Raw genomic sequence first — 18,902 nt, forward strand, 5'->3', positions numbered from 1 at the left:
TCAGACATGATGTGTCTTTGCAGCACAGATTTATTTTTGACAGTGAAAAAAGAAGATATTAAAATATGTGTTTTATAATTTCAAGATATGAGCCATGATTAAAATATATATTCAGACGTCTTTCTGTGATGATGGTTGCAGAGATTAGTTCCACAGCACAGGTGGAGGACAATGCTGGACGACACTATTGTTAGCTTTAGATTTTAATTATTTTACTTTAGTTCTAAGCCTCTCAGGTGTCCAGTCCGACCTGTTTTCATTTTCATTAACACATTCAAATGATTATGCAGACAATTTGAATGAGGTCTATGAATTGACGAGCCTGTAAAGAATGAACGTCAGTTGTAAAATGTGTTTTTTTTTTGTTTTGTTCCTCATATAGGGCTCTGTCCTTCCTGGGAATGAGCTTGTGTCTTGCTCTCATGTTCATCTCCTCTTGGTATTATGCTATTATAGCCATGGGCATCGCTAGCTGCATCTACAAATACATTGAATACCGAGGGTAAGATTGAATTTGTTTGCAGTATGTCACTGATAAAGACAAATTCCATCTCATTCTGTGTTTTTTAATCACACATTTGTATTTTGTTTCCTCTCACCAGGGCGGAGAAGGAGTGGGGCGACGGCATCCGAGGCGTCTCTCTTAATGCGGCCCGCTACGCCCTCATCCGCCTGGAAGACGCTCCACCACACACCAAGAACTGGAGGTACTGGACTCTGGGTGTGGCGCACGGATGTGGATACAGATGACATAATGCCGGCTATCGCTGTTGGGGTGGACCGTAGAGAGACGGGAATAGACACGGAGGATGAATTTGATTAATCTCTTGGTTCTCTTTGTAGTCTGATAAAAAAATAAAAAAATAAATAAAAAGCTGATAAGCCTTCACACTGAGGCTGACCTTGCCTTGCCGGTTCTCTTACTATATTGGCTTGCTCACTGCAGATACTCAAACACAGTACTTACTTTACAATGTAGTTATATTTAAGGATTTTATGGGCCTTAAATTGGCACGAAAAATATGTTTGCTTGTTTTAAACCTGATAAAATGCATGGATAAAAATCAAACACCGTGTCACATTGTCCTCCTCTCTTGATGTATCCAGGCCTCAGTTGTTGGTGCTGCTGAACGTGGACACAGATCAAGCAGTCAAACACCCTCGTCTGCTCTCCTTAACTACTCAGCTGAAGGCAGGGAAAGGCCTGACTATAGTAGGGAATGTGATGGAGGGAACCTACCTCACTAAGGAGGCAGAGGCCAAGAAGGCTGAGCAGGTATGGTGGAAATTCGGGTGGCCAAACAATGTTAGTTGTCTTTTCTGTATGTTGATGTCAAACTCCCCTCTGGACCCACAGGCAGCTCTGTGGTGTGTATGTGAAACTCTGCCACCTACTGGCCAAACTGAGCAAATCATATGATTCGTTAAACCTGATTCATCGTGTCCTCAAAAGCATTTTTAATCAGTGGATTACTCGTTCTGCGAAAGCAATCATGGGCAGAAGCAACATTTCAGATTACACAGACTGCCCCGTCTGTATGGATTAATTACTAACGAGAGTGCTGTTTGTTAATTTTTAGTTAAATTCCATCAAGTACTATTAAAAATAAGCAGGAAATCTGTGATATTGATTAACCATGACATCATCTCCAGTAGGATACATCTTCCCTACAATCTCTACGTAAATGTTAAATATCCCGTCTTTCTTTCTCCCTCCAGAACATCAAGTCTGCCATGTCTGCTGAGCGTACCAAGGGTTTCTGCCACGTTGTGGTGTCTTCAAACCTCAGAGATGGCGTCTCTCACCTCATCCAGTCCGCGGGATTGGGCGGCATGAAGCACAACACAGTCCTGATGGCCTGGCCTGGGAACTGGAAACAGTCCAATGATCCACAATCATGGCGGAACTTCATAGGTACAGTGCAGAATACTGGTCACAATGTAATGCTAATGCTAATATAAATAATGTAATACACGATTTAATGTCTCATAGACAGATACTGATTAATAGGCCTTGTTTCTAAGAGACACACTCTCTCTCTCTCTCTTTCTCTCCATCCAGAGACGATACGGGAAACCACAGCAACCCATCATGCTTTACTTGTGGCTAAGAATGTGGACAGTTTCCCCACCAACCAGGACCGCCTGGGAGAGGGCACTATTGACGTGTGGTGGGTGGTTCATGACGGAGGCATGCTGATGCTGCTGCCCTTCCTGCTGCGACAGCACAAGGTTGGCTGATTGTTGATCTCTAAAACCTATTTAAAACCGAACACACGCCCAGAATCATTTTGTGCTTTACCTCATCCTTATCCTTCAATATATAGTTAATATGATCGTTGATCCATTTCATTTCATATTAAACATGTGATTCATTCGTCCAGGTGTGGAGGAAGTGTAAGATGCGCATCTTCACCGTAGCCCAGATGGATGACAACAGCATCCAAATGAAGAAAGACCTCCAGATGTTCCTTTATCACCTGCGACTGGATGCTGAAGTGGAAGTAGTGGAGATGGTGAGATTGTACTGGATTAAAGTGGCATTAAAGCTTTTAGTGATGTTGATATACGGGCCTATTGGTTTCAGGTTGGTAGTCATCAAACAGTGGGTTCATATTTTGAGGATGAGCACCTCCATAAGAGAACATTATTATAAGCTGCATAAGTGACATATAAGACATGCAACTCTTCTGAAGCCGGATTTCAGTGATTAGATTTTGTAATAAATTCAAATCTGGAAAGTTTTCATGTGCTGATGGTTAGAGTCCGCATCTCTAATTGTCAAAAAAAAAACCTGGAGACTTTGCAAGGTGATATTTTCAACATTTACAAGTATCCGGTTTCTCCAGGTCCTGCTGCTTACGGTGTCTGTCTCCACTCTTTTGCAGCATGATAACGACATCTCCGCTTTCACCTATGAGAAAACGCTGGTGATGGAGCAGAGGTCTCAGATGCTGAAACAGATGCAACTTTCCAGGACTGAGAGGGAGAGAGAGGTAAAGCACACGTGGTCTGTGTCTGCAGTTCAGTTCAACTAGAATGACTGCACTATTTTTCTACTTGTGTGTTAGATACTAATAAGACGAGCAGAGAACCAAGATGACCTTTAATATTACTAGATGAAGTTAAATATCTACAGATGTGTACATTCAGCGATGTCACGACAACCACTTTTATTCTTTATTTCATACAGAGAAGATTTTAAAGTAATTACAAAAATAGTCTGCGTAGTTTAACCACAAACCTGGCCACGCATTAAACCATATGAAAACTGGCCCCTCTCCCTGTTCATCTACCGCCGCCTTTCTGGGCCGTGCCACACCGCTCAGATTCAGAGTATCACTGACGAATCGCGTAGCTCAATCCGGAGGAAGAACCCGGCCGCTGCCCAGAGCACGACCTTCAGCCGAGAGTCCTCACCGATGGAGGACACTCAGGAGGACGAGGTAGCCGACTGTGTCAACCCACTGTCCTTGGTTATTATTAGACACACTGGCCCGTCTTCACAAAGCGTCTCCGGCTGCAGATACAATTTGATTTAAAAGACATTTACTGTCGTCATGGTTGAAAATCTGGGCTCAGACTATCTCGTTTGACTCTCACCAGCTGCCAGATGTTAGAAAATGGTTGGTCAGTGTTGAATCCTGATCCCATTGTTGGATTATTGTAGTTTAGTGTGGACATGAGATTATGATGCATCTACTGCATATGTGTCAGTATAGGAGAGGAATACTGGAGGGGATTAACGTTAGCAGTGTTGTAGGTGGTGCATTTCCCATTTGAATCATAACATGGATAGATCAGCCTTTATTATCAACGTCATTGCTCCAACATCAGAAACACTGTATAACCAGAGAGTAGGGGTGATACTGATGGTTTAATCAATCTCTTGGGAAGGATCACATTGTTATTTGCTGTCAGTAGAACTCTTCTCAGATATTCCATATATTTTTTACATTTTCTCATTTGCTGGAGAGACTTAATGCTGCTACTCCTTACCCTGCTTCTCCTAAAGGTTTAAGACATGCCTTTAGTGCCACGTTGGCAGCCTTTCCTAAAACCAGAAATGTTTCACTGTGGGTTTATTCATAGCAAGCAACGACTCGTGTCTTATTTACAATATCCATGCTGAAGCTACACTGTAGAATGCACCATCATGAAGCTCTAGTTAACCCAGATATAGTTATTGTGAAGTCTGAAAAGCCTTTTGGTGAAGTCCCCGGCTAATAGCTCCATGAGCGGCACGGAAAGAGAAGCAGGTCCATGATTCCAGAAAGCTCCTATCTAACGTTAAAATCGCAAGTCCAGACCAGCCCAACAGTAGTGCTACTTACTGCGTAGTCAAGAGCTGCTTTGTGAACACCAGCCTGTCTCACCCTGAAACTGCTGCCCGGCCTCCCATTACCACCATGACCCCACCCATCCTCACTCCAGAAGTGTGAGTGCAAAGAGTTGACAGTATTGTTGTAGAAAGGTGTAGAAATAATTATGCTGTCGGACGCATGTCTCTGCTGACGAATCTCACAATTCTTTTCTTCGAGAGTGCCTTATTCTTTTATTTGTCACGAGACAATACTGTCGCCTCTGTGATTTTTATTTTATTTTTTACCTTAACCCTAATCATCCTCACAGTCACCATCATTTTGACATTGCCCAGCAATCGTATCTTAAACTGAATATTTTAATTGGGAAACCATAAATATGATGCGTTTTCATGCATTCCATATTTTTTTCTTATACTTTATCATTGAATGCAGTTTTATAACGCTATACTCTGCAGCACAAACAGGGACAAATTACCTGTGAAATGCAAAGAAACAATTTAATTCCAGTATCGATGCTCGTTACTCCTGCGCTGCTATGCTGTGCTGCATCATTCCTCCACCACGTCTGCTTCACAGGCTTTGAAACCTGTTTTACATTCATTTAAGTGACCTGTTTGGAGCATGAGTTAATATTTGGAAGCTCTGTATCTGATATAGGTACCATACCTTCACCGTCACCACCACAGCCATATATGATTCAGGTCCCACTGTTACCTTCAGGTCAATATGTTCCTGTAATGGTTTGTGTTAATTCATTTATTCACCAGCATGGTTTCTCCTGACTTTGTAGAAACACAGTTGATGGTTCCCCTTCTTCCTGTCTTCCTCTAAAACAAAGGGAACTGTTCTTGTTTGAGTTTCTCTGAAGAGTTTCATTATTCGAGTTGCTTTTTCATTTCTAAGTAACTGGTGTGGGAGTTAAGAAAACACAAATAAAAACCTGACCTAGTTTTGTTTTAGGTGTACCATGACCTGACAACTGAGAATCTTCACAGACACATCTTCCCCTTAGTTTCCTGATGTGTAGTAGTCTGTGTGTCTCTGTCCTTGTTCACCTTATACAATTATTATAACATCACAGTTTTATCTCTGTAGCCTCCTCTTGTCCTGTCACATCTCATCATCTCCCTCCTGCCTTCATCTTTTCAACATTTATACCCTTTTATATTTATTCTTTATTCCATTCTCCTCACCTATCCCCTGAAACATCTCCCGGTAATCCTCGCCACACGTCACACGTTCTTCCGACGTTTTCTCCATCCCCTTCTCTCTGCTCTCTCTCCAGGCCCAGCTCATCCACGACAGGAACACGGCGTCTCACGCGGCCATAAACGACAAGGCCGACGCCGAGCCCGAGCGCGTCCACATGACCTGGACCAAGGACAAGCTCTTCACGGAGCGCAACCGTAACCGCGAGTGCAACGCCAACGTGGCTGTGCGCGACCTGTTTAACATGAAGCCGTGAGTACATGTTCACTTGATCGCCACCCAGCAAACAAACATTTACACTCTACATGAGTTTCCAAACAGCTAAATAAAGTCAGAGTATATTTCTGTAGCTTCCACTTTGGTGTCAGGTCTTCTGTATGTGCCAGTAAAACGATGAGTGACATGGTGTTGCTGCATGTGCCTTGTGAGAGACATTTGCACCATTTTGAATTACTTTACGTGAGTTTTGAATTCAACTCACTTCAGTTTTACAGCGATCAGAAGCACAGTCGTGACTTTACTTCAGGATGGTGCCAACGCCTCGGTGCAGGAGGGCAGCATGTGTAGCTGTAGTGGTAGCACTGAGCCAGACAGGGTGACACGGGACAACCGTGTGCATGGCGTGTGCATTCATGCTGCATTTGGTGTGTGTGTGTGTACACTTTAATTAAGCCATTTCAGCCGTAGTGCATGGCCAGACCACGTGCACATTTTTATAGACTAACACCTTCTCATCCCATACTGTCCGTACTATCAGTGTGTGGACTTTCATCAGGCGCGTCCCAGTCCACGTCTATTGGCTTACACAGTTTATAATTAATAAGGAGAAACTTAGAGGCCCCCCCCTTTTCACAAAGCCTCACAAAACAAAACACATCAAACGGCTCCATGTCACTTTCTGGGGGTTAACTCGAGTCACCTTTCGGGGTGTCGCGGTGAGTCGTTTGGGACAGTTGGAAGCATGCAGTGTGGCGGGGCGAGCTGCGGAGCTGGTGTAGAAGCATCTAAGCCTGTTTCTGTTGTTCTGTCCCATTTTCCTCCTTCTAGAGAGTGGGAGAGTCTGTAAGTCACATTCTCTTTGCCCTAGGCTGTATGTGTGTGTGTTCTGCTGTCGTGTTGTGGTGACTGTAGCTCTTGTTCAGTGTCCTCCAGCTCATGTGCTCGTATATCTGTGGCGTCCTCGTTTGCATGGACTTCATCTTCCAGCTTTGTAGGAGAAGCCTCCTCTGATTTAACCTGCATGTGCAATTTATACTAGTAGGCATGAGAAAAAAATGTGTGCTTTCCATTTCTTAACCAAAAGGTTAATTTGGTCCTGAAATAAAACTGTAAATGTTTTTCTTATTCGGTAGAATGGAAAGCAGAATTATGCTAAATTGCCTTGTTTGAATGCCATCATGTAATTTGGCTTCTGGCAGTTCGTGTGCTTTTATTGCCTTGTGATCTAACGCTGTGAAGGTGATGATAAAGAGGCAGCATTTAAAGAGACAGGGGGTGCTTTGTGGCCGTGGTAATGAATTAAAACCTACATAATCTATTTATTATACAAGATTAAGTTTAAAGTCTTAAAATGCTGCCTCTTTCTTTGAAACTCAAAAGTCCCCTAACCAAACCTTTTTTTTTTTTCCCCCCCATGTATGTTTGAAACTAACATCTAATATTAACAAAAACTGTTACTGATGTTTTATTTTATGTGTGTCATGGTGTTTTCTCTACACAGTAGTTTAATTCATAAGCATCCAGTTACATCATTTGTTCCGTTCTTTAAACGTATAAACAGGAGGCTCCACTATGAGTTTTCCGTCATCGCTGTAAATAAAGGTTTTATTCATTCAAACCGGACAGAATAAGCAGGAGCCACTTGAGGAGCTGACATTTCTAGAGGGATTTTCCAGTCTGCAGCTCCACAGCACACTTTTACCACAACAGGCCTCTTTAACAAAGACGTTTTTCACGTGTCACGACTGGAAAATCACACATTTAAATGATTAAAACAAGACAGAATTCAATTTGGCTGCTTCGTTTCACGCTTGAATAGAATATTAGTAACACATAAATGTCAAACAGTGTCCCACATCCATAATTCATACTAATTCTATACAGTATGTTCTGTTTATCACTACATACTCGGCGCCATAGCGTATTGTTCTAGTATTTACTCTACAAAACAAGAACTTATAGGAACTTGAAACTCTGGCAGGCCTAATTAAACTTAATAAAGATTTATTGTTAGTTTTCTCTTGTTCCTTTGTGCCACAATTAACACTAAATACAATTTATTTAAAGCTAAATTCTCTACACTGAGTTAATGAGTGAAATCAAAAGCTGGAAATTGTTTTCCTAGATGATATTATCACTTTTAGAACCTGTTTAGAACCAGTATGTAGTATGGAAATGGGATATCTGTGTCACATCATACACCACGTCCACATTCTCATAAATGACCTGGACCAACATCTGTACTGTCCCCAGTGTCCTAGCAACAAGAACCAGATCTGTCCATGACTCTTTTTATAACAGTAATCAAAACAAGCTTCTTTGCTGTGTCTGTTAATGTTTTCTCCACCGCTGCCTTTTCTCTCACTGTGAAACCCCCCGTGTCAAACTAGGAACCAGTCAAATGTCCGTCGCATGCACACAGCTGTCAAGCTGAACGAGGTCGTGGTCAACAAGTCGCAGGGAGCTCACCTTGTTCTGCTCAACATGCCCGGACCACCGAGGAACAGAGGAGGAGACGAAAACTGTATCCTTATGGCGTTTGGTTTGTCAGATCATGAAGAATGAATTAATCCTCTGAATCTGCTGCTCCTCTCGACTTTACAGAGATTTATGTTGAGCTGCGGCTCATCGTTTACTGTTCAGGTTCACTCTCATTGTTTCTGTCTGCAGCTGGAAGCAGAAAGCAAAAGACTGGATGTGTAATAAGAAGCTAATGTAGATGATATGTCAGTGTTGTTTCTGCTGCCTCATACTGGTGGGAAACATCCGTCATTAGTCACTAACGTCGTCTCTCTCTGTGTGAGTTCCACCTTGACTGCTGCCGTCTCAGACATGGAGTTCCTGGAGGTTCTTCTCGAGGGTCTGAACCGGGTCCTCCTGGTTCGGGGCGGCGGCCGCGAGGTCATCACCATCTACTCCTAAAAAAAACAAAAAAAGAAAAAGAAAAAAAAATAACTCTCACACCCCACCCTGCACACATGGGCACGTCGCCATGGTCACCGGACATTTTCGGGGGGAAAGGAGCCTAATTTGTTTTTTTATGAAGGGCGGGGTTTGTTGGAAGGCGGGGCCACTTGTGATTGACAGAAGATCTGAAGGACGTCTGGATGAAGGAAACAGTCTGAGTCAGTCAGAAAGAAAGAACGAGAGAGAGAGAGCACAGTGTGTGTCCACGCTGGGCCACAGAACCCCTGCACACAAAAGAGCATAGAGACACTTTATATCTTTCATTTTACTCTGAAAACCTTGTACTGTTCTCTTCCACTGTCATATTCTTTCCCTTTTGTGTTGATGTTGTCAAGTTGGCGCTCACTGTGTAAAGATAAGCAAAGAAGAAATGCGTGTTTGCTCATATGAACCTGCTAGTCTTTCATATTGTTTGGTGTATTTGACTCGGGGAGGCGCACAGACTTTTACTGGACCTAAGAAGAACAAGCACGGAGATAGAGATGTTACAGGATGGATTTGGGTAAAGACGTATTTAGTAGGAAGTCATTCTTTGGCTGTACAGGAGAACGGTCGCTCGTGATACGGAGCAGATAAGCTTTGGTGGTCTGGAGCTGCTAAGATATGCTGGTTTGGTTGTAGAGCTTTCAGACTGCATGACGGAGGGAGGCCTCATGGCTGCAGCTGACAGCGTGTACCTGTAGTGTTCAGTAGTTGTTTGCCACGTCAGTGAATATAGCGAAGGACCAGCCAGGAGGTTAGGGAACATGCTCCAGGTGTTGTCCTGCCTGGTGCTGGAAGCCGCTCAGATTTCCCACCAAGGAACATAGCCATAGCTAATAGTGCGCTTCAAACCAACGTGTATATTTATGGTGTGTGAAGTAGTGCTCAGTTGGGAACAAATATAGATTTTTTTTATTATTATTATTATTCCGAGGGCTGTCTGACAGCACACTGTACAGTAGCTTAATAAAACACATAGATTGGCTTGTAGCTTTAAACATTTAATCTGACCTTATCCCTCAGAATCATTCGACATTTAACAAAGCTTACTTTTAAAACACATTGACACGCGTGAATTAGTGGAATTCGTCCCAGACTGACGCGAGACGCAGCACTGTTGACTTTGCACTACCAGTCTTTCAGCACTTGAAAGCAACTCGTGTACTTTTCACATGGCTCTCCGGCCCACAGCGACGCCGTCTGTCGGCCGACGTTACCATCGGTGTCGGGTGCAAACGACAAGAAGCAGTTCAGCTCTGTTTAATAGTTTCAATGTTGTTTTTATAAAAGAAATTTTACCCAACGAAAATCACTGAGTCCCAGACTGATTAGGTGAATTATTATGTGCCAAAATGACTTTAAAAGAAACTGTGGATGTATTATTATTATTATTATTACAGCAGAGCACGGCCGCACTGGAGCGCATTTTTGGGAAATTAAAACAATCAAAAGAAAGAAAAGCACAATTTTTATCATGGAACTTTCTGGCAGAACTGCTTAAAATAAAATAATAAATAAAATGCAGCTCACAGTGCAACTTTAAGGGCATTTCAATCCAAAGCGGTAAAACTGAGCCGCTTTGAAGAAAGAAAAAGAAGGATCCCACCCCTCCTCACGTGTACCTCCACAGTTTCTTCTCAGATTTTAGCCGTGCAGTATTTTTGTGAAGCAGAAAGTCGTGTTTTCCTGCAGCTCTGTTTCAGTGAGGGTGGGGGGTGGAGGGAGGGAGGGCGTGAACTTCTGATTATCACTTATGCATCGTGTGTGTTTTTGTTCAGTCGTTAACGTATGCCTCTGTACTCTCTAGTCCTCTGTAGTGTTTGTTACATTATCACCGGTCTTCTGTTACTTTAAGTGTTCATTTCTCAGCGTGACTTTTTACAGAGGGAGGCGGTTTGTGTGTAGACGGCGAGTTTGTTTTTGTTGTTTTGTTGTTTTTTTTTTTGTTCCAGTTCACCAGAAACACAACATGCACAACACACAAGACTGAAAAAAGCTCTCATGATACTGTGGCACCCTGAAAAAAAAAAAAAAACACACGGGTGAATCAACAAGGGTGAATGAACGGATGAAATCTGTCACTCGCTGCATGATGTTACTATTTCTGTTTTAGCCACCAAAGAGAAGAAAAAAAAACACGAGATTAATAAACATGAATTGTTTTAGTTTAAAGAAACGACTGAAAGATGTTTTTAAAGTGGTTACTGAGCTGAGGAGGTAGCTGTGCTTAAAGGAAACAGGAAAACAGGTAAATAAAATATAAAGAGAGTAAATAGGATTGCCCGCGGTGTGTGTGTGTGTGTGTGTATATGTGTGTGTGTTCACAGCTCTAATGTGACCAGAGATTGTTGAATCTACCTCAAGGTGCCGCTGAGGCTCGGGGCTGAAGGACGTTACACGTGGAGCGACGCCGCGTGTGTGTGTGTGTGTGTGTTTCAGCCGACAGGCCTCAGAGGTGGAACAGGAAGTCACTTGTGGGCGCACGTCACATATAGAAGAAGGTAGCCCTGTAAACTGTATCTGTGCCTCTCTGAGTAATTATTAAAAGCGCTGAAGTAAAACTAAACTTTCTTTCTATATTCATTCTAGTCCACGCAGTAGTTGGGTGTTTCTGTTAGGAGGCCTCAGTCTAAGCTGTTAGTCCTGATGAGCTAAATGCTAACGTAAGCAGGCTAGCATGTAGTCTAAATGCTAAAACGCTAATGTTTCCAGCCAACCCACCCTCCCATGCTTACAGATTTTTCTGTAACGGAAACTTGGTCTGGTGTCTCTCTGTTGGGAACTGATTATGGGGCCAATCAGATCAGTTTGGGCGGGGCTTTACGTGGCGATATAGTCATACACGTCATCTGAGCACCATGGAGTTGAATTAGTTTACAGCAAACTGGTTCTGATTCTGATGCGGAGGGTGTATTTTTCTCCGTATCACCTCAAACGCCCCATATGCTACCAAATCTGAATCTTACCTCATTTTGGCTTCATATCTATTTTATTCTATTTTATTATTTGCATGGCAGCATACTCTCGTGTGAAACAGCTCATGTGGGACTAATTAACATATCACTCAGAAGAACGCTTGATTATCAAATGGGCAAAAGAGGAAGATTTTAGCTCCGTGCCAAAGTGTAATTAACACGTTTAATATTCATTCGTTCGTTTTCTGTAACCGCTTGTCCTCTGGAGGGTCACAGGAGTCTGGAGCCCATCTCTGTGACTGCTGATGAGATTTCTGGCAGCTTATTGAACCCATTTTAAAGGGTTTATATATGCAACATATGCAGAATTTGCAACGATACGATTAGAAAGTATTTTTTTGGCTCAAATTCTTAATTTCCAGGAAGAAAAATTAAATATAACACTTTGGACATTGTGATGTTTGGAATATGAACACTAATGTTATCAGCAGAAACCAAAAACCTATTGCTTTAATAGTTTTTTCTCCATTTTAAATCCACAGTGTCACTTAATTCATTGATTTTCTATAACGGCTGTCCTCAGGAGGGTCATGGGAGTCTGGAGCCTATCCTAGCTGTCATCAGGTGAGAGGTGGGGTCCACCCTGGACACATCTCCAGTCTATTACAGGGCTAACACAGAGAGACAGACAACCATTCACACTCACACCTACGGCCAATTTAGAATCACCAATGAACCTAACCAGCATGTATTTGGACGGTGGGAGGAAGCTGGAGAACCTGGAGAGAACCCAGAGGGAGTTGTAGAGTATTGTTGATAGGGTTAAGATGGTTTATGGTTATCATTGCCATCACTATTTTCACAGTTGCTTGGTTTTCCTGTCCTGACGTGCATGTAAAAATGCAGTGCATGAGAAAAGATTGCAGGGAGCCTTGTATTAAGGGGTCACAGTCAAAAACAAAGCGTGTCCTTGCAGTGTTAGTGGTTTTCTGACTCATTGCTTTCAGCTGCAGCAGTATCAGTTATTACCATCATTCTTCCACTAGAGGGCAGCCTTCCCTTCCCTTTAATCTGGCTTCATGCTGCTGCAGCCTGATGGCTAATGATGTTAAAAAGATTATATTACTATATCTCCACACCAAATCAAGCACATTTTTGTATCACATGATTTCCACAAACACAGCTCATCCTAATGTATCTCAGCAACTCCAAACAACAACAACAACATCCACCTCCCTGTCTGCAGCAACTGGACAATGGGCTAACCATCGCTGAAAGGCCTGACCCCGACGGGTCACATGGTCGCGTCCGTCTCCCACACAAACAGACCGCAGCAACGTCTGATTCAATTAGAGCGTGACCGTGACGGGAGGAAAGGAGGCAGAGGCAGCATCACGTTTTCTAAATTTACAGCTCAAGTTAGAGCAGCTGCATTACTAGCAGGATCTGTAGTAGATCTTTAATATGATGTGGTGGTAAGAACTGATGCCTCATAGCCAGAAGGTTCTGGGTTCTAATCTAATCTGGGTTCGACTGGTTCCTTTCTGTGTGGAGTCTGCATGTTCTCCCTGTGTCTGCGTGGGTTCTCTCCAGGTTCTCCAGCTTCCTCCCACCGTCCAGAGACATGCTGGTTAGGTTCATTGACTGGAGACGTGTCCAGGGTGGACCCCGCCTCTCACTCCAGACTCCCGCAACCCTCCAGAGGACAAGCAGTTATAGAAAATCAATGAATTAAGTGACACTGGATTTAAAATGGAGAAAAAAACAATTAAAGCAATAGGTTTTTGGTTTTGTGCTGATAACATTAGCGTTCATCTTCCAAATTTCACAATGTCCAAAGTGTTATATTTAATTTTTCTTCCTGGAAATTAAGAATTTGAGCCAAAAAAAAAATACTTTCTAATCATTATCTTTGAGTATAGTTGCAAATTCTGCATATTTTGCATATATACGTCCTTTAAACTGGGTTCAATAAGCTGCCAGAAATCTCCTCCAGCCCCCCTGTGACCCTCCAGAGGACAAGCGGTTACAGAAAATGAATGAATGAATGACACAGCTGCAACATGAGGAAGTTACCAGGTTTAAAAAAGCAGCTGGTTTCTTATATAGGTTACGTCTAACTTTATGAACGGCCTCACATCTCGTCTACATCTCTCTGACTAGAACACTTCCAACCTTTGACCTTTTTTTTTTTTTACAGAGTTTCCTTTCACGTCTTTCCGCGTGCGATCTTCCAGTCCAAAGTGCCGTCCGTCCCTCTCTTCCGTTTACTACGTGCATTGTTGATCAAATCAATGAGACCAGACGTCTGTGCCCAGACTGCACCAATGTGACCGACGATAACAAACTAATCTCATTGACGTTTCAGTCCCACGAAAACAACAATCATGTGTGCACTCCACTGGAATACTGTACGCTTGTTTCTCTATTGATTCAGCTTTTTTCCATCCATTGAAATGTTGGTGAGTCATTCCGTCAGCGGACGTCCTGCTGAGTCATTCGGATCTTTAAAAGGCAGGGGCTCTGGTTGTAGGCTTGAGTTAAAATTTAATTTTTAATTGGGCCTAAACAGAGGTGAGCAAAACAAACATCTATGCAAAAATAGAGGAAGCTGAGCAACTGACAAAAACATACTTTATACTTAGTAGTCAAATCCTGATGACACCTCAGGAGTGGACGAAACTGTAAGCAACTAAAATAGCACAAATATCATTTAAAATCAGACCTGCAACATTAAAATAAAAGCATTTCCCTCTGGAATCATCCTTTGCTGTGTCAGGCGTATCTTGGACTTGGGCCTTTTTTTGACTGCGTGCCACTTTTTGCACGGTGGAAGTCAAACAAGCCCAGGGGAGGCAGCATCGTGTCTCACAATGATGCAACTTCAAAGCAACACAACTCACTCACTGAAAATAAAAGAGCGACTCCAGCCACGCTAGCAGCCCTGTACAGCTGACACACACACAGAGCTGAGCTACATGCTAATGCTAACAACAGCCTCCGTGTCGGCAGCTTGCATTTGTAAATGTTTAACTTGGAGAACCCAGTGTTTGGGCTACAGTGTTTTATCTCAGTTCAGCATATTAGCATGCTAACAGTTTAGCATGTTTTCCTGCTAAGACTTGCTAATTTGCATTTGTTGGTTTGCTTGCATATTGCAGTAAATGCTGCAGGTGTATTTGTTGCTGCTGTTTCAAATAATTGCAGCTATTTGGTGGTAAAGTTTCCCCCAAATGAACAGTGTATGAGTAGTTGCAGCAAATTTCTCTGAAGCACACACGTCAACCTGCAACATTAGGAGGATCCGTGCTCTGGGGACAAGGCCTATGAAAACGTGGACAGGACTTCATCAGTGCATGGAAACCTGCTTTGTGCTGACAGCAAATCAAAGACGTGATGCTGCTGGTGAGTGGATGATATTCTCGTGGCTGCAGGGAGTAACATCAGTTAGTGTCCACATGAACTAAATACTTGATTTGAGTCAGTGAATCAAGTATTGTGTGGAGCAGTCCTTAGTGAGGCCTCAGCGTGTGAGTGCTTCGCTCCGTGGACTCAGATCCTCTCCTCGCTTCAGAGGCTCCTGATCCCTGCTGCTGAAGGACTCAGAGTAGCTCAACTCCATCATCTCATAAACCTGGGGGGCGTCTGCCTTGCTCCATCCTGTCAGTGTAAAGGGTGGAGTACGCTGTAGGGTTAGATGTTCAGTCCTCTGTATGTACAGCTGTCTGAGTGGAGTTTGGTTTGAGTGGAGCCAGCAGAGAATAGTTAGCAGCAGTTTCCTTTTAATGAATGACAATAAAACATCAAGTATAATGAGAGTAAAATGAAAGTCCTACTTTTAAAATTCAGAATAATTATTTTATTTTATTTATATCCAGGAGCTGAAGGGTTAAACTGGGGAGGAGAACCTAGTGGGAGCTGCGTCAAGTGACAAAAATATTCAGAAGTAAACCGGAAATAATCCAGTAAAATAAAAGTGCCACCACTCCCACTACTACTACTACTACTACTATCTTCTCTACTGAATTACTACCACAGATACCAAAAATTATTACAAAAATAATAATAATTCTCATTATAATAATAAAAATGTTTTGACTGTCGACTCTAAAAGTGTCAATACACCAACTATAAATCAAAAAATATAAAAAACAAACGACTGAATCCTATTTAATATAAACAGCAGTCTACAGAAATGAAAGTTACTCTTAAATAAAGTATTATAGCCTGACCCTTTACATCCATACATATATATTTCCTGCATTATGTTATAGGTTATGTTTTAATATTACACTTGCGAGGGATTTGTTTTTGAGTTAAGCAACATAAAATATAGACATATTTTATTGTTTATATATTCCAGTGCTTTTTCTTTTCTCTGTGCGTAAAGACACCATCTATATACAGCGAATCTATGGCGCTTTTATTGTGAAATTACGCTCTTAGCACCGCTTCCGGTCACTGTTTGTGACTTGACAGCTCAGGTCTGTCAGAGCTGCATCTACCAGCCTTCACAATAATATCTGTGCCGCTGCCGCCGCTGCTGTTACAGGATCCTCCGGGGAGCAGGCAGGAGGAGACGGGTCTGTTTCTGAGAACCAGCCGCGGCGTAAAGCACATGTCTGCCCCTCTTTCATTCCTCACCCTCCTCGCTGAATAATCTGAAGGACTGCTCAGCTGGAAGAGGAATAAACGAGCCCTGGGAGGAGGTGACATGCCCTTCTCCGCTTGGCGCAGTACTCAGTGCGCTGCTCGCTGTCAGACGCGGACGAGGTGAAGAGGAATGGTGCGTTTAAATGCGTCTTATTAACGCAGAGGAAGCCCGGGGAGGTGACTGGATTATCTTCAGCCGTAGTTAACGCCTGATCTCGACTCGATCTCGGGGTGGGGAGCAGCAGGGAGAATGCAGCACAGCGGGGGTTTGAGCGCAGGTGGATGGCCAACCTGACGGTCCCGGCCGCCGCTTCCCTCCCGTTCAGCTGCAGCAGCTGCGGCAGGAACAGCAGCAGCAGCAGCAGCAGCAGCAGCTCTGGCTTCACCCGGAGCCGTGAAAACAACACGCAACCGCGCGCAACCAAAATCGGACACATAAAACCAACGAGCCATGCTTCCAGGGGTGGGGGTGTTCGGCACCAGCCTGACCACCAGGGTGATCATCCCGCTGCTGAAGAACGAGGGCTTCGCCGTGAAGGCGCTGTGGGGCCGGACGCAGGAGGAGGCGGAGGAGCTGGCCAAGGAGATGAACGTGCCCTTCTACACCAACCGGATAGACGACGTGCTGCTGCACCAGGACGTGGACCTGGTCTGCATCAACCTGCCGCCGCCTCTGACGCGGCAGATCGCGGTCAAAACGCTGGGTGAGTCGTAGAGTCGGTGCTGGGGGGGGGGGGGGGGGGGGGGGGGGAGGGATGGATGCTGCGGGCCTGGCCTGGTCTGGCACGCACGCACGCTGGGGCACACCTCCCTCATACTGACACCTTCACATGCACCCGCTCTGTCTTTACTGTCCTGCACGGGAGCAGAAGTTAACAGGTAGTGGGACAATCCTTTTATGTGGTGTCCTCTTGGCTGAGTTATATCTCTATATGTGCACCAAATTTAAACTTTGACCTTATGACATACTCATCAGAGAATGGACATGGGCCTTCTGAGGGTGTCCTGTGATGTTAGTGGGGGGGCATTTGAGGGGAGGGGCCTCTGTGGATCATCCCACAGATACTTGATCAGTTTGGGATCTAGTGAATTTGGAGGCCAGGTCAACACTTTGTGCTGTTCTTCATGTTAAAGATTTTTACAAGATGGTCGCTGCTATCTACTTCTCCCATCAGTGGTTTTAATGTTGTGGCTGATCAGTGCAGTTAACAGCGCTGACATTTGTCTCTCAGCGTGCTCTTCAAAAAGCCACACTGTCAAACCTTCAGTTGACCCCAGACGCATGCTAATCTGAGTGTAAGGGGACTTCCTCCTTCGCTTAAACCCAGAACTTAACCTTCGTTAGAGAAACTGTGAAACCGAGGAGAACCGCAGAAGAGGCCTGAATGCAAGGAGAGAGAGAGAGAAAGAGAAAGAGAAAGAAAGAAAGAGGTTGTTCTAGTTTCAATCTGGAGCAACGCAGCTTATTTTGGAGATCAGTGAAAGAATGGTGGCGAGGACCGCCGACCTCTACTCCACACAGGCTTTATTTACCTCGCCGTTTTTGGCAGCGGAGCTCGGGCTGGCAGCGAGCTCTAATAGGTCAGATTTGTGACAGGAAAAACAAAACAAACGGGTTCGAGAGATGCAAAGCAGCCCGGAGGAGGAAATGGGTTTATATGTGGGGAAAACGTGCGTTGCATCTTATACAGCTAGATAGACGCTGTGCTGTCAGGACGTAAGAGGAAGCATGTTCAGACTCAGACGGTGTTGAGTTAACATAAATAAAACCAACATAAAACCACATGAGAAGCTGAAGCAAGTCAAGTTGAGGCCTTTTAATGACTTTTATCGTTTATAATTATCAGCCTGAATACTTTAAATATCCAAATAATAGAGTAAATAGAGTTAAAGGACCAGTGTGTTGGTTTCAGAGACACCTAGTGGTGAGGTTGTAGATTGCAGCCAACTAACTAAATACCCCTCCCTCCCTTTGGCGTCCACTACAGTAGCTATTACTTCAGCGTTTGGTTTTGTCTCTTCCAGGTTCAGGTTCAGGTTACTTTATTGGTACCCATAGGTAAACTAGGTTTACAGTCTAAGAGGCAGGACATCCTTTACACTTATAGACCACCACATGACATACATCACACAAACCATAAACCATAAATAAAATAAAATAAAACAAACTGTAGATCATGGTTCACAACATGTTACATAAAAACATATAGACAGACAGTACAAACATAACGCTACTCTAGAAGCCAAGAGGTAAACCTCCGGGGCTGCAGTTCCTCTAACGGCCACTCGAGGCCGGTTCCCAAAGCGAGTTAGGCCTCCGTGTTAAAATGACAAAGTTTACAGCAGAAATAAACGCGTTTACAGCCTGGTACTAAAACGATTTCAGTCTCTTTGGCTAATTTTCCCGGGTTAATCATTAAGGCTCGTTCAAGTGACAGGTGAGTGATCTCTCAGGTCACCAGACGGCTGCCTCAGACCTTCTCCATCTTCTCACCCATTTATTTTTTTTTGGATTAGCAAGGCATTAGAAAGTAAAAACATCTCTGAACAATATAGCGGCGGATGAGTCGCTCCCTCTGCTCCCTCCAACAACGATTACACTCCATCCATCTCTTTTCTGTCTGCTTATATG

The 18,902-nt window shown here is 43.6% G+C and overlaps 2 protein-coding genes across 4 annotated transcripts in view; both read left to right on the forward strand.

Moving 5' to 3' along the window:
• The window catches only part of slc12a7b (solute carrier family 12 member 7b), a 54,869-nt gene extending 44,213 nt beyond the window's left edge, over positions 1-10,656 (forward strand). For 2 of the 3 annotated variants that reach the window (XM_084566756.1, XM_084566758.1), the window contains exons 15-25: positions 383-502; positions 603-707; positions 1,108-1,276; positions 1,720-1,915; positions 2,063-2,232; positions 2,385-2,516; positions 2,889-2,996; positions 5,611-5,786; positions 6,582-6,596; positions 8,144-8,277; positions 8,584-10,656. In XM_084566756.1, coding sequence (XP_084422882.1) covers positions 383-502; positions 603-707; positions 1,108-1,276; positions 1,720-1,915; positions 2,063-2,232; positions 2,385-2,516; positions 2,889-2,996; positions 5,611-5,786; positions 6,582-6,596; positions 8,144-8,277; positions 8,584-8,675 — 1,417 coding nt within the window. In that variant the 3' untranslated portion in view covers positions 8,676-10,656. The remainder of the gene's footprint in view (positions 1-382; positions 503-602; positions 708-1,107; positions 1,277-1,719; positions 1,916-2,062; positions 2,233-2,384; positions 2,517-2,888; positions 2,997-5,610; positions 5,787-6,581; positions 6,597-8,143; positions 8,278-8,583) is intronic. The other variant, XM_084566757.1, reaches the window with a different exon arrangement.
• A 5,377-nt stretch (positions 10,657-16,033) lies between these two features.
• Positions 16,034-18,902, forward strand: part of gfod1 (glucose-fructose oxidoreductase domain containing 1) — a 31,040-nt gene continuing 28,171 nt past the window's right edge. Inside the window, exon 1 of the mRNA XM_084566034.1 lies at positions 16,034-16,974. Within this exon, the coding sequence (XP_084422160.1) occupies positions 16,722-16,974 (253 nt within the window). The 5' untranslated portion in view covers positions 16,034-16,721. The remainder of the gene's footprint in view (positions 16,975-18,902) is intronic.

This window comes from Chelon labrosus (genome assembly GCF_963514085.1).
Source record: "Chelon labrosus genome assembly, chromosome: 18".
Taxonomy (NCBI): domain Eukaryota; kingdom Metazoa; phylum Chordata; class Actinopteri; order Mugiliformes; family Mugilidae; genus Chelon; species Chelon labrosus.